Source organism: Chironomus tepperi, unplaced genomic scaffold (assembly GCF_022539635.2).
Source record: "Chironomus tepperi strain 1889 unplaced genomic scaffold, CSIRO-AGI_Ctep_v1 contig_223, whole genome shotgun sequence".
Lineage (NCBI taxonomy): Eukaryota > Metazoa > Arthropoda > Insecta > Diptera > Chironomidae > Chironomus > Chironomus tepperi.
The window spans coordinates 2,751,473-2,773,192 of NW_027226345.1; the positions used below are offsets into that span (position 1 = coordinate 2,751,473).

Genomic DNA, 21,720 nt, shown 5'->3' on the forward strand with positions numbered 1-21,720 from the left:
GTGTTTTTAAGTTTAATATGTATTTTCAAAAAATTAATGATGGATTTAAATTTTTAAAACTCTTGAACTTGACTAGTTTTAAATAATTTTAAAATAGAATAACACTAAAAAATTTTGAATTTAACTATCATATTCACCGTTTATATGATTATAAAGTAACAAATCATAGTTATGAGCAATAATCCTTAATATTTGTTATCAATTTAAAAAGTATTGAACCTTTAAATTTTTGAGAAACCTTCAATTAACTGGAAATCGAGAGGTTTATTTAAAAGGGTTTGTTTGATTTGGGTTTATAATATTTGTTACTGCATTTCAAAGAAAAAATCAGAAGACCAAAATAAATTTTAAATTTTTATCTCAAAAACATTCAAAATACGAATTTATAGCTCCAAATTTATCATATTTTTTGATGAAATTATATAATTTCTTTTGATTTTAAATTTTTGATTAAAAATTAAACGCCTTTTATTTTTATTTTGTTTTATTTTTTTAAGAGTTTATAAGATTTTTTTTAAAACCTGGTCCCGCGGGACCAGTCCCGGAAGATTTTCGGGACTCGGGACGGGACCGGGACGGGACAGTCCCGGGATTTCCCGGTCCCGGTCCCGGTATCGGGAAAGCATACTTACTCACTTTGAAGGCTGTGCATATCAATTGCGATCCATGATCTACCTTAGATGGTGGCTGAAATTGACTCTATTACTGGCCATCATTCTTCAAAATATCACAAATCAATAAATCGATTAAAAATCCGGTTAAATGCTGCTCTCCCGAACAGACAAGGAGCACGATCACGAAAATTGAGTATACTCATTGTCTGTTAGGATCTGACTCTGACTTGGTGCTTAATAAGGCTTAAATTTGACATGATCTAGAGTCACGTCGGAATGATTCCAAATTGTGGATCGATTAACCGATTTTTGCTTTTTTGGACTGTCTCTATCAACTCTATTCCTTCCATGAGCCTTCCATTAAATATAAAGACCGTAATTAATATAGCTATTTTTGGTATCCAAATAAAATGTCTAGCCATTCAAATCCTGTTTACTTTGTCTCGTTTTAGAATGTCAATCTCTTTGAATAACTGATAGATCTCTGGTTTGGTCTTAAATTTGTAAAGGTCCCCTTCCTTCAATTTAGAGCTCGAAGTTAACTCGACTCCATATGAAATAAGAGTCGATTTCGAGCTCTACTGCAATGTGCATTTAGAACGTAAAAGTAAAGCAAATTTCCATGCAGCATTTCCAAGTAAAGCATGCTTTTATGACACATGAATGTCACTACGGTACCTAAAAGCGATCTCTTTTCCTGTTAGTGAACTAGGAAAAATCGGAAATTCTTTTGATAAAAGTGACTTTGCCCACTAGTAAGCCTCCAATGATATTCCCATTTAGGCTCTTTATCACCTCAAAACTCACAACATTACCCAAAAATAATTAACATTAAGTCACTTTGATCTTTCTCAATTCACTTTATTACAGCAGAGAGAAAAAATGATATGAAAGAGATGACAAATGATGATGACGGAGAAGAAGAAGATGTCGTTGTGATAGTCACATGGAGAGCATTCATTAGACATTGAAAAAAACCTTTTCTTTTACGTAATCATAGCCGCTATTTTGAAATTGTTAAAATAAATCTCTCTCATTTTCCTTTTCATCGGCTTCAAATGTGACTGTTTTGTGACTTAAAAATTGATGCTTCTCTGTTGCCATTTTTGAATGTCTGCGTGTGACTAGCTAAAGTCAATGAATAAACGAAAAGAAAAAGTTCATTCAGGTAATGTGCATGCATTTTTTTCGACTGTTACTTTTCTTTTTGTATCTGATCCAGTTTTTGTTGATAATAAATGACGACCCAATTTTTTTGACAACATTTTTATTGTCGTGCTCATTTGTGTGTTGTGAGCATTTTATTTTTCTATGAGATGATGAGCAATGCTGATTTGAGGTAAAGTCGTGAGTAGGGGTGTCTAATGCAAATCTTGAATATTTTGGGTTTTAGGGACTTTGTATGGATTTGGAGTACCTTGGGGGTAACTTAGGGGACCCAGTTCCTGAAACTACCTAATTTCAGAATCATACCTAATTCCAGAAACGTATCCAATTCGTGAAACGTGCCCAAATTTTTAAAACCTTATTAATCAAAGAATAAATCGAATTATGCCAAAATGATTTTATTATCATTATCAATTCAGTCCTGTTTACCTCATATTGCTGTCCTTGGACTAGCTCATTTCGGAAATGGTCGGTTGTAAATGTTTCCATCCCTAGAATTAAAGTGCTGCCGCCAGTCTACAGACGAGGTGATTTGGATAGGCTTTTACTACAATCTTTTAAATTACATATCCCGGGACATAGCTCGGCCACTAGCGTTGTATTTAGCGATTTAGCTAATCTAGGGATACCACGAGAATCAAGACACTGGACACTTAGTCAGCTTCGAAGTCAGACTTCGGCTTTCTAAATCCTCAATGCTCCAATGGTCCAAAGTCTGTCCAATGGTCATTTTTAATACAATTCTTCAAATTATTTTAAAACTCAAATTGATGTAAGGGGCAGTTCACTTATTACGTTCGCTTTTTAGGGGGAGTCTACGATTTTGTAAAAAATTTTTTACTTGGACATTTTGTAACGAGGAGGAGAGGGGGGTCGTAACGTAATAAGTGAACGACCCCTAATTTAATGCAGTAAATTCAGGCTTGAGGGAGGCCATGGATAACAGTTGATCTGTACTTCCATCGAAGTAAGTAAATAAGTAAACTCAGGCCTGCAATTCATATTTGAACCCTATTAAAAGCCAATCAGCATCCCTACTATCATTAACACACCTCAACTATGTATGATTGCACATCAGAAAAACCACAATCATCATCGCTATTTGGCGCATCTTTTTATTGTATTATAGATCGAAAGTAAAAGGAAATACGAAATGGAGCTGTATTTGGAACAGTTAACAGTTGAAGATGACATTGCGTAAAATCGAACACATTTAATGTCAACGTGAATTTTTTGACATTTTTTTTATGTCTAGTTTCGTGTTAATTACTGCAAGGCTAGAATGTGAATCATTTTTCATGTGTTTGAGACATTTTTTGGTGTCTTTTTCTTGTGTAATAATTCGTCGAATGCATTTTGTTGGAGATTATTTCACCATTTGGTGAAAATCATGTCTGAAATTCCCTAAATCGGATTTAATTCTATTGAATGTCAATTAAATAAAAATCAATTTTTATCCATCTTCACAAAAGACTTGCAATTCACAAAAATCCCAAGCATTTCCCTTCCAAAAATACACATTCAGCTTCTGCAGCTAATGACATTTAAATGAAGTCAAATAAAGTAAATTTTGATCATTTAAACATGATTGATGATTGATGAATGAAATTATATTCAATTTAATATTCATAAATATTTTCAGATTATGTGAATTTTGTATTCATTATGCGTATATGCGTGAAGTTATTGCGTGTGAGAGCGTGAGAGGATGAAATGTATACAGTGCAATGATACTGATGCTGCTACCTGTTTGAGTATTATTTTGATCTCACGTGATTTGGATTTTAATATTTTGATCGCAATTTTTGATTATGTTGGAATTTAAGAGTTTGTTATCAAAGAATGATGCTAAAAGCTGTTTCTTGGTTTAGATGGATTTATGAAAAGTTAAAAAAATGCTCCTGCTTATGTATCCGAATAGTATGAATCGGTTAATTGATCCGGATGATGCCGAATTTTTGATCAATTAAGATATTGGCGCTTTTCTGGCTATGCAGTAGTTAGACCTTATAATCTTAGTTGGGAAGGCTATGTCAAGTTGAGGATGCTGTTGGAAGTTGAGGATGCTGTGGATAGTTGGTGTGTCAATCTGTCTCAGTGACTGACCAAACGTCAAATATTTCAATATCAAATTAAAGATTAAAAACCTAATAAAACTCCTCGTATGTAGAGTGGTAGCCCAATAAACAGGCTAAAGAAAGTTGGTTTACTACCTACTACAATCAAAACTAAACTGTACAAAGGAAATTACAAAAGTATAATAGGATTGGATTAACAATGATGACCCAATGGAAACGAAACTTTGTTAACCAAAAGACTTACAATGTTGGCCCGAAATTGACTTGATTCAGACCTAAATCTGGATCTGTTCTAGGACCACAATCATGCTGGTCTTGGACAGAATTTTCGAGAATTTCAAAGGAATCCATTCAAACGACATAAATCGGAGAACCGCATTTTTTACCCTAAAAATATATTGAAATCAATCAATCCGGTGTCGGTATATGCGTAGATAGCGGTGCCCTAGCGGATTAACGGTCTAGTTATTAGGAATCATCAATTGCATTAGCCCTAAAGCTTGGCTTGACAAAACATTAATATAATCGCTTTAAATGTCGCCAATTTTTGTAAATTTCCAAATTAAAATTGACATTTTGAACCCACTCTTTTAAAATCTAATTTAAAGTCCACAAAAGATCCTCAAATTTCAATTCCAAGTCCACAAAATCTTAATTGTTATCCAAAAATATAATTTCTACAAATCAATGACTTTATTACCTTTTTTTTCAGTCTATTATCAAATATCATCTTCATTGAACTTAATTATAATCAATATAGTTAATCGTTTCTTTTCTTCTTGTTGTTAATCAATCGGCGTTGTTTGCCATCTATTGACAAATAATCACATTCGTCGCAAAAGGACAATCCCGCCGAAATTAAATAGAAACAATTTTTATAAATAGAAATAAATTCATTATTTTTTTTCTGATACAAAAAACTTGAGCTTTAAATGCTTTTTGGCTAATAATAAAAATAAAAGAGAAGAAAAAAAAAAACTTTCGCAACATGAAAATCGATTTAAAATGTCGCCGTCTATGAGTGGCAATGATTTCTAATATTATATTTTTTTATGAATAAAAAAAAAAATATATTTTATATGTCAAAAAAAAGTGGCGAAAATAAAGAAGATGATGGAAGTTGAGGTGGAACTTTTTGGTATTGTTTTGGGGATTGAAGCGCTTTTTGGCGAATTATTTGAGAAGATTTGACCAAAAATTACATTTTTTTGTGATAAACTGGCGTAAAACTGGCCAAAATCTAGTCTAAGCCCTGATTGACTCTAGCCCCAACACAAATTCGACGATTTCCGGTCTCTATTTAAACTTTAATCGGCTTGGTACCAGATTTTCGGCAAATTCTACGTCCTGTGCCTTCCAGAAAATTTTGAACATAATTTGCCAAAAAATTCCTAATTTTTCCATCCAAACCAGCAAATCTCACATTCAAAACCATCAATATCAACAGCAATGACCCAAAACTGACCACCTCAACACCACAATACTGCATCAAACCAGCTACTATAATGAAAACAAGACTATATTGAAATTAAGTAAAAGTTTTTTTTTGTTTTGATGGAATTAAGAAAATGTTAAAACGTAAAGACTTATTTTATGGCCATTATGAGCAGTGAATTTATGATTCATTCGAATGGTTGGTCTTGTTACTTTAGCGACATAGATGTTTAGTAAATAGTTGGACTAAATTTGATGGGAGGTATTTATTGTGATTTAATCAGTCGAATTGAATTTTAATGCCTGTATTCTTGTTGAAGACAATGATGTCAGTATGATGTATTTCATATGGAATTAAGTGAACTTTTCCTTACAAAATACGAGTCGTATTCGTTAGTTTTTGGAAATTTAATGGAGTTAAATAAGGTTCGCCCAAAACTGCAGGCCTACAGATAAAAACGCAGACTTACAGCCTTCGACGAACTATAACGTACAGCCAAAAACTGCAAATCAGCGCATCCAAAATGCAGAAAATGTAGGTCTATTAACTTTGTATTTAACTAAAAGTGAGTCATAAAATAGTTATGGAATAAATTCGTGATTTTACAAAAACAATTGATTGATTTAATTAAAGTTTTCTTAACAATGTGTCATGTTTTAATCGGAAAACTAGCTTGGGATTTTCCAAATGTAGATCTTCCGGCCTAAAAATAGGTACTACTCTAATTCAGATAAATTTATTCCATGATTTTGCTAATTATATTTTAATTATTAACTCAATCATTTTCTTCTTAGTCATTGGACAATATACATTGTTGTAGTAGGAAGGAAACTAGGAATTTCTTGACTGATTTTGTCATGCTAAAGGCATTGGGTTGCGATTAATGGAACTGACTAATTTTTTGGGCATAAGTTGCTAATTTTTCTGTAATTTTTTCAAATTTTAGCCATTGTGAGTCTAAATCCTGAAAGATTTCAAAGAAATAACTAACGAATATGAGAGAAAATGAACCGCAAAACGTATGAAAAATGCCTCCAAAGAGGGATCGACTAAACAGCCCCAGAAAACACAAAATTACGCAAAATCTCAAGAAAAGCAATTAAAAGCATCAAAATGAGCTCCAGTTGATGATAACTAGCATGACTTCATTTAATAACATAATATATTCTGTCCATTTAAGGATCCATCAAAACTTTTCTTAAAAGTCATCTCACATCATACTCTAGTTCCAATACAAATCCCCCCAATTACCAAAACATCCAAAAATAGCTTCAAATAAAATTAAATTATTTAAAATACTTAATAATACCCTCAATCCCGACTTAATTCCGGTATATTCAATAACAATAATAATTGTAACTAAATTAACCAATCAAGCCGATCATCACTTGAACGATCGACAGAGCAGAATCATCAGCAGAAGCAACAAAAACAAATCTGTGGCATTACTCATCACGGATGGAGAAGAAGAAAAGAAGAAGAATAGAAGAAATTATGTCATCATCGTCATTAAATTCAAAGAGATGCTTAAAAGCATCCACAAGAGCGGAGAGTTAAATACGTCATAAGTGTAAATTGATACCCCTCCACATGCTCATCACGTCATCAATAATGTAAATAATCAATACATTTAAAAATTGTTAAAAATTGAGAATTTATTTTGCTGATCTCTGAGCGAAAACCTTAAATGTATTGTAAAAAATTGGTTTATTTGCATATTCCGCATCTAACAAATTTCTCACAAGACAGATACAGTCGCGTGTTTCTTTTCCTCACCTCCGTGAGTCTCAAACTAAGGTAAAAAAAAATTTTTCAATATTATTTTTTTCTTATTCAACTTAGTCGTTTAAGCAAACGCTAAGTGTAAACACGTGTTTTGTTGTGTGTCGTGATCGCGTCTGTCGTGGCGGAGATTTAAAAGAAAAATTTCGCGCGGTTGAGACAAGTTAAAAGGTTGCAACAACCTGAAAACATTTTTTTTTTGGTGATTTTAAGGATTTGAATATTAAAAGGTTGGAAAAATTTAAAATTAATTAAATTTAAATTTGTGCAATTTTAAATTCAAAAAAATGTGAAAAACTAGAAAACGGAAGTGAAAAAAATTCAGAAATAAATCAAATTCCGGATATTAAAAAATTGTACAAAAAAGTGATTAAAATACATAAAAAAAAAAAATCAGAAGTGACTCAAAATTGATTCAAAAATTATACAAAAAAGATTATCGAGGAATTTTTGTTCGGTTGAAGATTGAGGAAAAATATCAAAGGTTGAAAGGAAAAGAACCGAAGAATCAGAAAAATTATTTTAAAAAAAATCTTGATTGAGAGGGAATAGTTTTAATAGTAAGATTATGAGTGGCTTATATGAATTTTTTAAAAGAAATATTTGATGACTATTAAGTATATTTTTAAATTAATTTACTCAAAACAGCTGTGATTTTTATTCTTTAGTATGAGGAGGTTTAGAATATAAAATGTAAATAATACCGGATATGCGAATTTTAGAAGAATTTGAGTTCTTTGATTCCAGAGTTTTAAGTTGACGCGGATTTTTTTTGGAAAAGTCGAATCTGGTCAACTAGACTTAATATGAAATTGGAGTTGACTTCAAGCTCTATGCTAATGTTAAATCCTCAAATAAATTCACCCAAATTGAAAATTTGGTGTGAGTTTGATCAATTTTATCTAAAATTGCAACTCAAATTCGAATTAAAGTTATATCCGTATTGATTTCTAAACAAATATTAAAAAACATTCAAAAATGTAATTTTCTACCTTAATTGGACTCATGAGCTTGCTCACAAAATTGAGGACACTCAATTATATTCATTAGAACTCTCATTTAGGCGAGTATGTTGATTGTCTGTTACGGCACAAAATGTGGAAAAATGCTTTTTTTCGATTAACGAATTCTTAGTCCTCATTTTATGACTTTGAGTCACATAATCTTACTCATTTTACCATTGACCTATCGAGTGTTATTCAACTGATAAGCTGATAAGCAGAGCTCGAAGTTGATTTGAATTTTGAATTATAAAGTCAACTTGAGTCGACTTAATTATTCGACAAAATTCGAGTCAACTTCGAGCTCCGACTTTTAGTTCTAGAAATTATGTTTTGCCATGACTAATTAGTGTAAAAGTTATTGCAAGAATTTGGATTATATAAGCTGGTAGTCAGATTTTAATTTGTACTTAAAATTTACTAAAAAAATCTAGTCATGAAAAATCTCAAAAAAATCAAATTAATCATAATTAAGATCAAGATTCAACTGCTAACGTAAAAGTCATGCAAATTGTTATTTATTATCAATTTTGCAACTTTTTTACACAAAAAAATCTCCTTATTTAAAGTTTTTGATTTTTAAAAAATCCAGAAATTAAAATTTTAGAAGCTTTTTGAATTCAAAATATTTAAAAATCAGAAATTTTACGATTCTTTACATTGGTCAAAATTCAAAAAGTTTTAAAATTTTATAAAAGCCAAAATTTACAAATTTTACAATTTATGAACATAAAATTTTAATTTCAATTTTAAAAATCGTTCAAAATTTAAATAAATTAGTTAAATTAGTTAAATTTTAAAATTGCAATAATTAGTTTAGTATCCAGTATAGCATCTGATCCCTAAAATTCAAAATGCATTTCATCCCCAAATACCCCAAAAACATTCAAATCTCATCCGTTAAAAATTCCAAATTGAATTCAATTCCAAAAAACCCCAAAAAATTAAACCTTTCAACGAAAAAAAAAGAGATAGAAACTTCACGGACAACTTCATCGTGTGTCTCGTTATGCAATTAAATGGAGATATTTTTTCATATATATATATATTTCTTCTTCAATATCCAAACGGAAAGAAGAAGACGAAGCCGATGGATGAAAAAAAAAATTCACATTTGATTTTGTAATATTTGAAGAAAAAAAAAAAAGAGATTTGACTCTTTCAGTGGACGAAATTGGATAACAGCAAGGTAGCCAGAAGTTGTATACACATTCGTGTGGTCCATACACAAAAAAAAAAGAAGAAAAAAAAGCATCAATGAGTACAAAAAAGCAGTTTTAGAGCAGAGACATTGAAAATATTGGAGATTTAATGCCATGGACTTCAAAACACAAAAAAAACAGCATTCAATGAAATATTAAAAAATTGTAGCGTGAATTGTACATGAAACAATGAATTATCTATTTCACATGATACATCCAATCACCTTGTCTCTCGACTGTACATGCCCCGAGAGAAGATCACAAAATTTTGATAACGTTAAAAAAAATTCTCGGAATTTTAAAATTTGCTACGTGAAAACAATTGATAATTATTCAGTGCCTTAACTTGATGAACAGCTATGGGAGAGTCATAAATACATAAAAAAAGTGATCGCCTTTCGATCGGTCATCGAAGTCTTTTGAATTGATTTTCAAATATCATGCATAATAACGCGGTGAATGTGTGTTGTTGCTGTTTTTGGAATGTCTTTTTTGATGGCAAATATTTTTTTTTTTTTTTGGTTTTTTTGGTGTTCAGAGAAACTGCAAAATGTGTGAATTTTGGGGTAGAAATGTCGGATAGTGTCTGATTGGTGGATTTGATAATATTTGTTAGGCTTGGAAATGGATTCTCTGAAATATAAAATAGTGAACCTTTTCAGTCAGTAGGCATACTCACCTAATTGAGCGTAATTATAAGTATACTCAATCAATATGATTAACTATGTTCGATTTTGTGAGTATACTCGTGAATATGGTACTTCTCTGTTCGAGGAAATTGACATTTGCCATTTTATTCTCCAAAAATTGGAATTTTGCATTAGAAAACTGGGAATTGAGCTAAAAAATACCAAAAATAGGCAAATGTGTCGTGAAAAAATCAGAAAAATTTGTCTTTTGCCGACGTGGTTCTGCCCGAAAAGCACAAAAACTGAGATTGGCTAGAATTCCGACTGCATGTCAAATAGACTCTGATTCTAAACCAGATTTAACAAAATCTGACCTCAGACAAGAATCAAGTCAATCCAATGCTAGATTTTCGGCCTTATCTACACACTGTGTCTTCTGGACTGATTTTGATCCGAATTTGGCAAAATGTAACATCAACATAGAGTCAAATACGATGGAATGTAGAGAAAATAATGCAAATTATTGGTCTAACTATGTAAAATGAACTAAAAATTTTCAATCAAAATTCTAGTAGGAATCAAATTTAGATTTCGAAATTGAGCCGGATTTTGTGTTTTTGTTCGCAAAAGTTAATCCAATTCGACTTGACTTCGTATAAAAGTTGGGTCGACTTCGAGGTCCGTCTAGAATAGGGGCAGATAACCTTTCATTTTTCGCTTAAGATTTGATCGAAATTGATATCCGGTTCATGATATTTCTAACATTATGTAGCGACACACTAGTGTGCCTTGGTGCAAAATTTGCATATGGCTGGTCTAGAACATCATATTTGTAAATATTTAAGTTAAGTACATGTGACATATTTTCAAAACACACCAGATTCTGCTTTTAACAACCCTGTACTTAACCAAAAAGACTGCAAATCCGATTTTACAGATTAAATTCTCTTTTAACTATTCACTCAATCAATCAAAACCTGCGCTTTATTTCTCTCAAATCTCATCTCATATTCCATACTCATAGTGATGATATTTTGAGTAAAAAATCTGCATATTGAAGTTGCTTTTTTGTGTAAAGAAATTTGACAAAAAAAAAAAAATATATAAATTCGATGACATCGGCCTACATTGGAAATTAATTTGAATATTTTTTCAGTGTGTCTGTCTGTCGATTTGTCTCTTATTCTCTCACTCGACGTCTGCTTCTTCAAAAACTGGCTATGAACGTATTTTTAATAAATTTATTTTGAATGTCCACATTTTGATTGATTTCATTCATTTAATTTTTAATGTTTTTTGATTGAATATAAATTGAGACATTGAGATGAAAATGGGGAATGGACAAATTTTTCAAAAAGGAACCAACAAAAAAGTTGAAATCATTCCGAAAATGTTGATGAATTATTGATATACATATTGATGTACGGAAGTAATTAAGAATATCAAATAATCAATATTCAATAAATTTTAATTTAATTTAAAGTTAAAGTCATTTGACATTTGTGAATTGGGGCTTGATTGTTGACTTGAAGCAAATGGAATTGGAATTACGGAAATATGATTGAGTAAATTATGAAATTCGAATGATTTTATGTGTTGAAAATGTTGAATTTGAATTTAAATGTTAGGAATTAAAAGGGAAATATGTTAAAATTTGTTTCAAACAAAGATTGATTCTTTAAAGCACTTTGAAGATTTAAAATTTTAAAGTTCAAATGTAAAATTTAAATTTTAAACATTTTAAATTCAAGTTTTAAAAATTTAAAATTCAAGTTTTAAACATTTGAATTTCAAATTAAAAAATGAAAATTCTGACAATACAAAAATTCAAAATATTAAGTTTTTAAAAGCTTTTGAGTTTGAGAATTTAAAATTTATTTCGTAAAAATCTTTTCAAAATTTTATTAAAATTTAATTTTTAAATTCTAAAACTCAAATGCTTAAAAATTTGAATTTTTGTTTTGTCAAAATTCTCAATATTTCAAATTTTAATCTCAAATCTTCAAGGCTTGAATTTTAAATCTTAAATCTTGAATTTTAAATTTTTAAAAATTAGAATTTCAATTCAATTTCAAACAAAAGAATTTTCAATTTTTCAAACTTAAAATTCTAATTTTTAGGATTTAAATTTTGAGATTTTAGTTTAAATTTTCAAATAATAGTTTCAGAAAATTGAATTTTAGAGTTTGGAATGATAATTAGGGTCAGATATCACCGCAAAAGTCGTGATTATCTTGATTTTCAAATTTAAAGTTAAATTCAGAAATTACAAATTTTGCAATTTTTCATATTGAAGTTGTGAAAAGCGTCAGTTTTAAGATATTTGATTTGAAGTTGTTGAAAATTGTTAAAATTACGAATTTTATTGGCAAATTTATAGAGCTCAAGGGGTGTAGGGTGGTTTGGCTCTATTTAGACATTTAGATAAAATTCTTCAATTTGCAAAAATTCATAAAATTTTAAAAAACTTCAAAAAAAAGTTATCAAATCTTTTCTCATCCTTTTTACCTCACATCTTCAACCACGGAACTAATTCAAATTTAAAAAAACATTATTAAATCCTCATTAAACTTAATTCAAATCTCTCTTTTTCCAATTTTTTTCTTCTCATAATAGCTGATTAAAAATCCATCAATTTTTTTATTATTAAATCACAATTCGATTGATGAAAGTGAAAATTCCAAAAAATTATTTCTTTTAAAATCCATCCAAAAATGGAAATAAAATCATAATTTTATGATTAGTGACATAAAATAAAAAATGGACCATTAATGAGTGTCTGTAAAGAAACAAAAGAAAGATTTTGCATCAATTTTTTAAGTGCCAAAAGTGATTAAAAAATTTAGGGAAATAAAAGAAAAAAAAAAGATTTTTTTTATGTCCGCGACCCAAAAAAATCATAAATTTTGTTGAGTGAATTTAAGTGCCAGTGACCAATAAAAAACCAATATGGGTTACAAAATAATCAATATTCAATATAAAACTGTAGAAATGTCTATGAAATAAATAAAAAAGAGTCGCGAAAAGCAACAAGAAGAAGTTGAAAAAAAAAATTCCATAACGTTTCAGGCACAAAAAAAAAGTGAAAATAACCAAAAAAAAAAAACTTAAAAAAAAATCCGAAAGTGAAAACATTTGAGCATGGCCCTACTAAATTACTCACTGCCATTTGGGGCCATTAATGCTCCACCAGCATGGGCAACCATAAGTCCATCAATTCATGCATCACCTCATGCAGTCAATAATCTCTATGAGCCAACACATCGTCAAGAAAATCTGGTCCGTAATGATGATTATTATCAAAATAAAAATGGACCATATAGGCAGCATCATCCACAACAGCAACAACAACAACAGACACAAAATAGTCGAAATTATTTGCCACCACCACAGCCGGCACAACAGCCGTCCAGCAATAATCGTAATGGATATGTTCAATCGACAGCATCAAGGACACAAACATTTGGCAATAACAATTATGCACAGCAACCGCCTGTGAGCTATAGCACATTATCACAAAATTCTGGATATTATAATACTAATCAACAGCAACAGCAACAACATCAGCAACAGCAACATCCAGCACAACAGCAAATACAACATCAACATCCACAGCAACAAAAAAGTTTTAAAGAGAATCCATTCCAACCGAAGCCACAAACCCAAACCACCAAAGCACCACCATCAAGATCAACTGTCTCATATCAAACGAGTAGCATATCCAATAATAATAGTAACAATAATAACAATAATAATAAGAATTATAATCTTAATCAAGCTGGATATCCGCAACAACCGCCGGGTTTTAAACCTATTACGGCTGGTCAAGGAACGAGAACTCAAAATGGTAAGTTTTGCATGCTTTTTTGAACCTGTTTATTTTGTTGTTGTTGATAGTAGATTTTTATGGGTTTGTTGAGGATAGTTCAATGCAAAACTGGTCTTTTTTTACTGTTTTGAAATTTCCAGTTTGATTATTTAAATTTTATCAAAGAAAGCATTTAAAAGTTTTGTGAAAAAGTTTTTGTATCAAAATATTGTGAAATATTAATTTAGCTGCAGGATTGGATGGTATTAACAGTTCTGAATTTACTATTATTCGGAGTAAATGTAGCAAAGGTTCATTAACAGAAGGTAGAAGTCAATCGTAATGGAATCAGTTCAATTTTAGTTATTTTAAATCATTTCAAATTGACACAAATCGACTGACTTTGAAGCCGTTCACTCAAAACGTGACGCTCTTGGCGAGTTGAGATTTTGTCACGAAGGAGGGAGGAATGAAAGGTTGGAATTTAAAAACTAAGTTTAAGTCGATTTTTAATTAGTTTGATTCATTCACAAGTAGCACAAATCAGTAATTCAATCACGAATTCGACACCATGCCAGAGTCATGGTAAGCTAGTGCCAGATTTTGGATCGTTAATTGTACTTGTCCTTTTTGGAGACGTCTCCAAGTGAATTTGTAAATGATACCCTAACATACAAAGAGCATGATCACATTAATGAACATACTCAAAGCACGCTTCTTTCATATAAATGAGCATGCTCACAAAAGTGAGTATACTCAGAGTGAGCTCTTTGTCTGTTAGGGATAAGGAATGAGTTAAGGATCTTGATCGAATCCCAGCATAAGAGAATCGAAAAAAAAATGTTCCAGGCTTGCATGACTTTAGCTTTGACTTGAATTTGTTAAAATCCGTATTCACGCTAGACATGCGCCTGCGTGGGTGCATTATTTTCCGACTTTTTTATGACTTTTCTCTATCAGCAATTTGCGTCTAAGTGGGGCAGGAAATATATTTCAGGAAAAGCTTAAAATCTAAAATTTGAATTTTATAATTCTTTTCCTTGGAACCAAGATGTGCTATAGGTACTACATTTAAGATCCTCACTGTAATTCATATGGAAAATTTTGTTAAAATGGGTTGATAATTTATTAAGGAAGGGATTGTCTTAATCTTTAATTAGGCATTAAATAATTCCAAAACTGAGAAGTAGGGTTTTCAATCCCGGGATTGATTTATATGCAATCACGGGATTACATACATTTTGATCCCGGGATTGAAAACCCTACTGAGAAACCTTAAATTAAAGTGTAATTTACTAAACTCAAAATTTTCTATTTCAGTTGCTGTCTTAGACTACGATGATGATGAAGGAGATGAGGATGATGAATACTACGACGATAATAGCAATCCAGGCGGCAAAGGTAAGCAACTAATTGGTGTGTAAAAGATAAATTTGTAGGTTAGTTATTTACTTCGCTGGCCGTATAGATTTCCGTACAATTGTGATCCTCTCTCAGATGCCGTCTGAAATTGTTGATTGACTCCCGCTTGCCGTGGGTGGGAAACACTTGAATTTAGGAAATTCGTTTAAAATTGATATTTTTGGTATTCTAAAAATTAAAATTCTATTAAAAATCCACCAAAAATTCTAAGGATCGCCGAATCCTATTCTTAATTAAACACAACAAATCAAATTCCTTCTGCTCATAAAAACGCGATTTATCACAAAATATTGTCTATTATATCTGTCAATTCACGTGTGCTGCGTACAGATTCTAAATGTTAAATCAAATAAAACCTTCTCAATAGTTTAAATAACAGGATTTATCGTACACAGCCATGACTCACAATCTATACCAAAAAAGATTCCAAGAACATGAATATCGAATAAATTCTGACTAAATGAAGCATGTCTGCCCTATCGATTCTAATAAATTAAATAAAATTAATAACCACAAAATTGTTTGGGTCAACAACTATTTTTCGATGAAGATTCACACAAAAAATTCATAATTCAAAAAAGAAGCAAGCAGAGCTTGTGACTGAACGAGAGAGACAAACAGCCACGAGAGTAAGGGAGAGAAAACTATTATCTAATGGATATTTATTTTCAATAAATTAAAATTCAAAGCATAATTTATTACTAATGTCTGTTTGCATACAATTTTGTGTCTCATACTGTCGATACTCTATAGTCTCTTTTTGTGCTGTATTTTTATCTCAGCACACAAAACTTTTTTTTTTGCTAGACTTTTATTTAATGAAGATTTATGCACTGTATTTAACATTTTAATTTTGCATCTGAATATTTTTTTTGCAATTTTTTTCGACTATTTTGCAATTTTTGGATGGTGGGTCAGCTTTATTTCAAAATTAAGGCTGTTGAGGCTGTTAATGAATGATTTTAATGACTTTTTGTCTAAAATCTATTGCTAATTGAATTATTTTGGGCAGTTTGTGACTTAAATGGATGGAATGTTGAATAGAAAATTTTGGTGTTCATCTACATCTGTCGCGGAAGAGATTATTAATGAGTTAAATGTAGGCAGAATCCAATTTAAGTTACAGTTGAAGATTTAAAAATTAGATCATTTGAATTTGCAGAACAGGAACTCTTTATTGAGCTTTTGGCTAATAAGGAATATTTAGATTGCATATTTATGGATGATCACTTAGTCTAAGTGACGTGGTCAGCTTAATTGAGGATGTAGACAATCCTATGATGCAAATCCATAGCAAGCAAAGAGCGTACTCTCATGAGCAGAACAAGCTGAGAGTAACGCTCCCCAGCAAGCTCTCGAGAGCATGATCTTTAGCTTTTAGCTGACATGACTCAAAGATGCTCGACTTCAAGCCGACTCGACTTCAAGTTCTGCTTTTAGCAAATAAACGGTCATTTTTCACTCTATCTTACTACTGAGTACTTCGTTGAGCCCCTAACATGGACATACATCTGGCATTGCTTATTTTCCAACACAACAATTTATTTTAAAAGTTACACAAAAAGACATGTTGCTTCGAGCAACACAATGAAGTTGCCTGGGAACTGCTAAGTGCACCGTGTCGAAAGCATGACTTAATAGTGCAATGACGAGAGCATCGTATTGTTTTGGGAATGGACAAATTGACATACTGCCCAGTTAATAACTAGACCTACTTAAATGGACAGTATGTCCATAACATTTGTCATTAGTCGACCTTAGGCCTAGTTATTAACTAAACATTATGTCAAATTGTCCAGTCGGGTTCTAGTCGTCATGATCGTCCATTAAATTTATTTTCTTACATTTTCCTCATCTGCTTAGCTTCTTTTCCTCTACTGCTCTATAAAACAAGCACAAAAATATCGCCAACAAAATTAAATGTGACTTATTGTGTTGTACATTATCGTTGATACACAATAGTGCATAAAGACAAGAAGGGAAGGAACGATAGTAGTCTTACAATGTAGAGTAACACACACGCGACAATATAAATAAATTTTCTAGAAAATATTTTTTATACTTTGTATACATGAAATTAGCAAAAAATGTGCAGCAAGTTGTAGTTATGTTGTAAAAATAAAAGAAAGGTTAAGTTAAGGAGGCATGGGGTGACTGGGGGATAAGGCGCATTTTTGGGTAATTATTCTAAGGTTGTCTAATTTTTGGAGTAGATTTTTGGGTATTGATTACCGGAATTGTATGCAAATTTCAACTCTGAACTCTCATTGGATCCCCCCTTTGGAACTGAGCCCCCCTCTTCATAACCTCAAAAAACCCAACTTAACTTGTTACCCTGCTACCCAGAATTCCTCAAAATCCCACATTTGTTCTCAAAAATCCAGCTAAAAGCTGCACATAGCGATCTTAATACAACATTTTATTCCTGGCAATCTGCCTTATTCCATTCATGAATAATGGATTTTTAATCAAATTAGAGCTAAAAAAAAGTTGTATTTAGCTCGTTGAGACAATGGACTTCCGTATTCTCAATTGAACAAAAGTTCCCATACGATATACTTTATAAAAATAGAAAAACTTTAATCACGATTCTTAATTGCCAACTGTTCCTCAATTTCCGTTTTCTCAATAATTGCAATTTGTGGAAATTTCCTAAAAAAAAAGTTTTACAAAACGTGATGATTAATAGCCACTTATTAGTTCTACTCGTAAATTCTTTGACGTAATAAGAAATGCTGCAAAAGTATTTTTTGTTTTTTATCAATGAAAAATGTAAATTTAATTATGCAAATTTAGTAGTAAAGTGTAAACGTGGCTTTCGCGAGAAGAAAAAATTGTTTTTGATTGAATAATATGCGTATTGGTGTTGATTGTGAAGGTTAAGGTGGATTGGTAAAGTCAAATGAGGTAAGATCAGGTTAAGTAGACTCAATTGAGGTTAAATTTGGTCAAATAGATTCAAATGAGACTAGATTAGGTTGAGTAGAGTCAATTGAGACTAGATTAGGTTGAGTAGAGTCAAATTGGACTAGATTAGGTTGATTAGAGTCAAATTGGACTAGATTAGGTTGATTAGAGTCAAATGAGACTAGATTAGATTGAGTAGAGTGAAATTGGACTAGATTAGGTTGATTAGAGTCAAATTGGACTAGATTAGGTTGATTAGAGTCAAAGGAGACTAGATTAGATTGAGTAGAGTCAAATTGGACTAGATTAGGTTGATTAGAGTCAAATTGGACTAGATTAGGTTGAGTAGAGTCAAAATAGACTAGATTAGGTTGAGTAGAGTCAAATGAGACTAGATTAGGTTGTGTAGAGTCAAATTGGACAAGATTAGGTTAAGTAGAGTCAAATTGGACAAGATTAGGTTACTTACTTACTTACTTTGCTGGCCGTACAGATCAGTTGTGATCCATGGCCTCCCGCAGATGTCGCCTATAACTGGTTCTATCGCCGGCTTCCGCCTGCCAATTGCCAATACCAAATGCAATGCTGTCTCTATCAACAGCTTCCTTCCAGGAGTTTTTCGGTCTACCTCGACCTAACAAGATTAGGTTAAGTAGAGTCAAATTGGACAAGATTAGGTTGAGTAGAGTCAAATGAGACTAGATTAAGTTGAGTAGAGTCAAATTAGACTAGATTAGGTTTAGTCAGAAACTTAACAATGCAGAACAAAACAAAACATTTCCAAAAACCAAAAATCAAAACGTAAAATGCAAAATATCTCGCCATCCAACTCTTTATTCCCTCACAAGACCTCCAACACTCACCAAAATAAACGATCATCGATTTGAAATAAATTTTAACTTTTGTCGACGGTTAAAGAAAATGTTTTGACATTTTTAATATGCAAAATGCATTGACAATATTTCTTCATAATCAAGTCGTAGAGCTACTGTGCATTAGCCAATCTCTTTCTCCTCCTTCTACCTTGCTTCTTTATTCCACAGGCAATACACGATGATTTGCATATTAAATTTTATTTATATTTAGATACATATTTCCTCTTATTATAGTGAAAAAATAATATAAATTTATAAAAAACTAGAGACAGGCAAAATTAATAGACAGACATGACAAACCTCGTGGAGGTGTTAATTGAGATGGATTAGGCATTGCCATAAAAAATAACATTTCTTCTTTATTTACAATTTTTGTTTTTATGTCTTCTGTTACACATTCAATGACGATACTTGCAGTAAATTATAAACTTACGTGATTGTCGCTAAACAGTTTTCATTTCTTGTATTTTTGCGCGTACATCCACATCCGCCTTAACATGTAAAAGAAACATGTGAGGTGATGACAGTTGAGATGAAGCAGTTTTTATGAAGGGAAGTCTTTTGATGATGAAATTGTAACTAATTAGCATGCAAATTGTTGAAATCGATGATTATTGGTAGTAAATATTGTTTAAACTGACCTTAATGGACTTTAAGTTGTCAATTTGAAAGGCTCTCATGTGTTGGACACATTTGTTGAAACCTGTATAATAACTTTGTTTTAACTGACTTGCTTTAGGGCTGTTCATTTATTAAGTAACGCGAAGAATCGACTTCTTGATCTTCCACTCTCCAGAAAGTCATGTAATAAGTTAACTGTCCAATTCCACAATTCTTACAAAAAATTATTAAATTATCAACTTTGATTCGATAACAATTTTAATTATCATCTGGCAGTCTCATTAGACAGTCGATAGCAGCACGTGAATTTAATTGAATTATCTCGCTTCATTTTTTTCCGATTTAATTTTCACTTCCTTCATTTATCACCTGGCTTCTAATTGTCTGTTACGATAATATGACTGGGTGTTAAATAATTTCTTTCTAGTCTACTCAAGTTGTAGTTTGGTATGAATTTTCAAGGCATTGACACTCTTCATCCGCTTCATCCGGCCCATACAATCATTCATCCGGATGAAACATGTGTCAATGCCTTGTGAATTTTGTGATTTAGATTTTTGTGACATTTGACAACTAGATAAGATGTAAATTGATGACTAATGCTTGTAGACTGGGTTTTGTCCAAAATGCAATTTTATGACAATTGTTTCAGATTTTATTTGGAACCGTCTGTGCAGGGGTGATCATTTTCTGCTCTTTGAAATATTTAGTTTTGGTCCCCAAAATTATCATTGCTTTCTTCCTTGACTGTGGCGCATTTGAGCCGATTGTCGCATGGAGAAAGCTTCTAAAGTGCCAATTCGGAATGTTAAGGACTTAAGCATTCTTTTCTACACATCCAATTCAGGAACTGTTTGACCCATCACCATTACTACTCCCCTAAATATGCAAGTGATCTTTTACTAAATGTCAAGAACCAGAGTCGTAAAAATCATAATTTTTAAAGTTCTTTTATAGTTTTGGTCCCGATCCCAAACTCAGTCTCAGATTCTGTTTCAAGAATTTGTTGAAGTCGAGACTTTGGTTAGGCTCATAGACTCTCAATTATTTGCTCATTTCACAATCAAATTATTCTACTTACTTATAAAAAGTATAACAAAACCTTAAACCTCATTACTATTCAGCTTGAACTTTATTCAAAATGTTATGCAATACACGACATATTGATGCAATTTCCACATCAGTTTCTAGTAATCTCCTGTGCAAAAAAAGTATGCATCATATGAAAAAATTATACTTAATTCTCAAAAGACCCAATAATTATCATTCATCAAGTTTCATCTTAATTGCACATGCAAAGAGCTTCTAAAAACTTCCATGCATTTTTTCTCGCCTTAATGAAGCAGAAACAGATGAATCAAGTAAGGGAAATCTGAATTTATGAAGGCTTAATTCATTTGCCACAATTTGCTTGTCTGCTTTCTAATTTGTGTACATTGCATCACATCAGACATTAAATGTTGACATAGATTTAAACAGACACTGTACTGAGATATTTTTGTGTATTAATTAAAATGCAAAGACAATCAGCATGTTGATGATGATTTTGATGGCTGTGAGGCTTGCATGTACATATAATCTCAGAGAGACTCAATTTGTTTACGTTTAATTCACTTAATGAATGAAAATTCACCCACTATTATGTATGTGATTTGTCATTGCTTAATGCATTGTGATGGATGAGTTTGAAATTGTTTTGGATATGAGGAGGAATTGAGCGCCGTTTTTTAATGCATTGGGGTGATTCATAACTTCTTCAAATTGTGTAAAGGAATTTATATTCAAAATTCAAATTTGAATTTTTTTTTAACTCCAAAACTCTAGTCAAGTCAATTAATTGATCCATAATCCGGCTTCGGGCAGGCATGGTTATTTACTTACTTACTATAACCATGTCTTTATTCAATTTGTCATCTAGTTTATACAAATTATCTGTCCATTCGTTGGGTTGACTGTTTTGCGTCAAGTAGATTTTGGAGCTTCTGTTTACCTTTTCCCTTTCGCATTCCAACCAATTGGGCAATAATGTAAACTCATAAACCTAGGTTGAAGGCTCATACATATACTTCAAAACTCAAATTAGAATGTTTTTAAACCTCAAAGCTCTAATTTGGAAGCATCTGCATTGAATAATTTTAGGGCAAAGACATCTGTATTTTGAAATTCTAGTTAAGAAGAC

General features: G+C 31.5%; 1 protein-coding gene across 2 annotated transcripts in view; it reads left to right on the forward strand.

The window, feature by feature from the left end:
- The first annotated feature begins 7,149 nt into the window (after window positions 1-7,149).
- spz3 (Spaetzle domain-containing protein 3) overlaps window positions 7,150-21,720 on the forward strand; it is a 45,628-nt gene continuing 31,057 nt past the window's right edge. Inside the window, exons 1-3 of one of the 2 annotated variants that reach the window (XM_070640884.1) lie at window positions 7,150-7,306; window positions 12,525-13,755; window positions 15,037-15,117. In XM_070640884.1, coding sequence (XP_070496985.1) covers window positions 13,050-13,755; window positions 15,037-15,117 — 787 coding nt within the window. In that variant the 5' untranslated portion in view covers window positions 7,150-7,306; window positions 12,525-13,049. The remainder of the gene's footprint in view (window positions 7,307-12,524; window positions 13,756-15,036; window positions 15,118-21,720) is intronic. The other variant, XM_070640885.1, reaches the window with a different exon arrangement.